Below are 2422 nucleotides of genomic sequence, written 5' to 3'. Positions count from 1 at the left end.
ACTTCAGAAACTCGTTTCCCAGACTAAAAGGCCTTTTCTTGCCGCTGGTACCTCAATTTCCTCATCCCATTTACAGTCGTCCTAACTCCAGGATAGTGTTCGTGTTTGGGATATATATTTTTTCAAAGCTTTTTAAATGTGATACATCTTCTAAAACCTGTAACCTAGCGAAGACTGAAAATATAATAAGCTTTGTATTTTAGCAGAGTCTGAGAGACGTGTGTGTCAGTTATTCTGAGGTCTATCTATCTGTCTGTCATCTATCTATCCAGCTACGGACATACGAACAATACATGGTTTTGTTTATAGACGTCTTCGGGTTGTCTGTGTACTCGCACACAGTCGCCGGGCAAGAGTTTTGTGAATGCGCGCATGACTGTGAGTGTGTGTGACAAAGAGGGGGAGCCGCCGCTCTCCCCTCCCTGGAGAAGAAATGGAGCGGGAAGCGTGGGGCGTGTGAAAATAAAACTCCGCTATTCTTCCGGAGGTTCCGTACCTCCTGGTGGCAGAGAACAGAGCAATAAAAGGTGGCCAGGACGCGACCCTGAAGGAGCACGCGTGATGGCGTCGGAATGCTTTTCTGTCAACCGAATCCGTCACAGCATGCCGGCGATTTGCAGGGAAAACAGAGACCCCGTTCTCAGGCTCCTTACGGTGATGGAGCCCTTGCTAGGGAATTGGCGGAGTGCGGGGCCGCACCGTGGCCTGGCCGCTGATGCCTCCCCTCGGCCGAAAGGTGTCGCATTTGCACGGTCGACGCTGGGATTTCAAAGAAACGCCTTTGCGTCTCAGTGTCTCAGCTCGCACAAAGTCATCACCGGGGCCGGGAGGGACACTGCCGCGTTCAGGCTCCCTTAATAAGCTTGAAGAAAACACTGGGTCTTCTCCACTCCGAGGCTAAACAGAGCAGAACGGCTCCGCCGCCGCCTCCGCCGGCTCGCTTCGAGTCTCAGCGGTGTCCTTCCTTCCCCAAGGGCTAAGCCCGTGTTTAGAAGGGGCTGCGATGCTGTTTCGGCTGCATGTGGAGCGAGGCGCCCAGACGGCCACCGGAAACCCACTCTGCTCAGTGAAGTCACCCTGAGCATGGCCCAGTCTGCCATCCTGGTTTCGGTCTGTGACCAGTTAACTAGACACCCAATTATTACATGTCAAGTAAAGGCATAAACGTATGCACAGGCAACCAGTTCATATGCAAAATATCTATTTATGAATCTCTCTCTTTACCTATATATTGAATAATATAATTTAAAATTTCATGGATAGGTCTAAACACAACACTCAAGCAATGTGGTTGGTCTCTGCGTTCCTCTGTGCTGGCCGAGCAGGCTCTTCCCAGCCTGCAGACTCTGTGGACCGAGCTTATTCTTTTCCAGTAAGTATCGTGGGGAGTTCTGCCGGGGTTTTCCACAGCCCCGCAGAGGTCACGTGTGAACACACCTGAACCACTCCTCATGACCAAGGAGAAGGAGAGGTCAGGTCGCAGGGCACTAGTCACATGACCTCTCCTGGCACTAGGGCCCAGGGGAGTCTTGTTTTATCTTCAAGGACTGTGAATGGGAGGGGGAGGGGCACCGGGGGTGCCTCCAGGTGAAACTGGGGGTCGAGACTGTTCCCAAAATAAATGATGCGGGAGGACAGGCAAAAAATACAACAGATGTCTACAAAAAGGCAACACCTGAACCACCAAACTACTACTGTTGGCTAAAAGTTTTAATTGACTGGTTCTAGTCAACTTTGTGCTCTGTGGGGCAGGTAAAAATAGTAGGAACGAGATGCCTCTATGCGATGCGAGACCAGGTGACGTACGATGCCAAGAGCACTGAGCAAAATTCAAGTGCTGCTCAGTAAAATAGCGACGGATTCCACTGACCCCGAATTAAAGAAGCTGAGGATGCAGACGGGGGGGCTTGGGGAAAGAGCAGCCTCTGCAACGCGAGCGCGAACCGCAAGGAGGGGGCCGGGGAAGGAGGAGGGGCGCAGGCCAGAGGCTGGCGAGGCCGGTGGGAGGCGCCAGGCCGGGAACCGAGCACGCGGGAGACCCTACCTCTGCTGCCCCCGCCCCCGGTCACCCCACCTTCCGAGACCTCGGGTGTTCGTATCCCAGCGCCACCGCTTCCTGCCGTGTGGCCTTAAGCGAGCTCCTCAACGTCCCTGCGCCGGGATCTCCTCGTTGCAGAGGACGACAGCACACACAGTCCCCACGGGCAGAGTCGTGCCGCGAGTCCCACGCACGCGAGGCGCTTAAAGGGGGCGCGACCCGCAATAAGCACCAGGGGAAAGTCAGCTGTCGACACTCTCGCCTTGGAGGTTTCTTTCCCCATCGCTCCGAAGTAGTCGGGATAAGGCCAACGCGCCCCGCGCCCCGCCCCCCGCGCCCCGCCCGGGTTCTTCCATCCCGCACTGCCGACCCCCCACGCGCGGG

The 2422-nt window shown here is 55.2% G+C and overlaps 1 protein-coding gene across 1 annotated transcript in view; it reads left to right on the top strand.

The window, feature by feature from the left end:
• The first annotated feature begins 372 nt into the window (after positions 1-372).
• Positions 373-2422, top strand: part of LOC112476447 — an 8616-nt gene continuing 6566 nt past the window's right edge. The window contains exon 1 of the mRNA XM_025044007.1: positions 373-378. Within this exon, the coding sequence (XP_024899775.1) occupies positions 373-378 (6 nt within the window). The remainder of the gene's footprint in view (positions 379-2422) is intronic.

This window comes from Pteropus alecto, unplaced genomic scaffold (genome assembly GCF_000325575.1).
Source record: "Pteropus alecto unplaced genomic scaffold, ASM32557v1 scaffold101, whole genome shotgun sequence".
Classification (NCBI taxonomy): Eukaryota; Metazoa; Chordata; class Mammalia; order Chiroptera; family Pteropodidae; genus Pteropus; species Pteropus alecto.
Note: the sequence above shows the minus strand (reverse complement) of the source record. Positions and strands in the feature narration are given on the sequence as shown.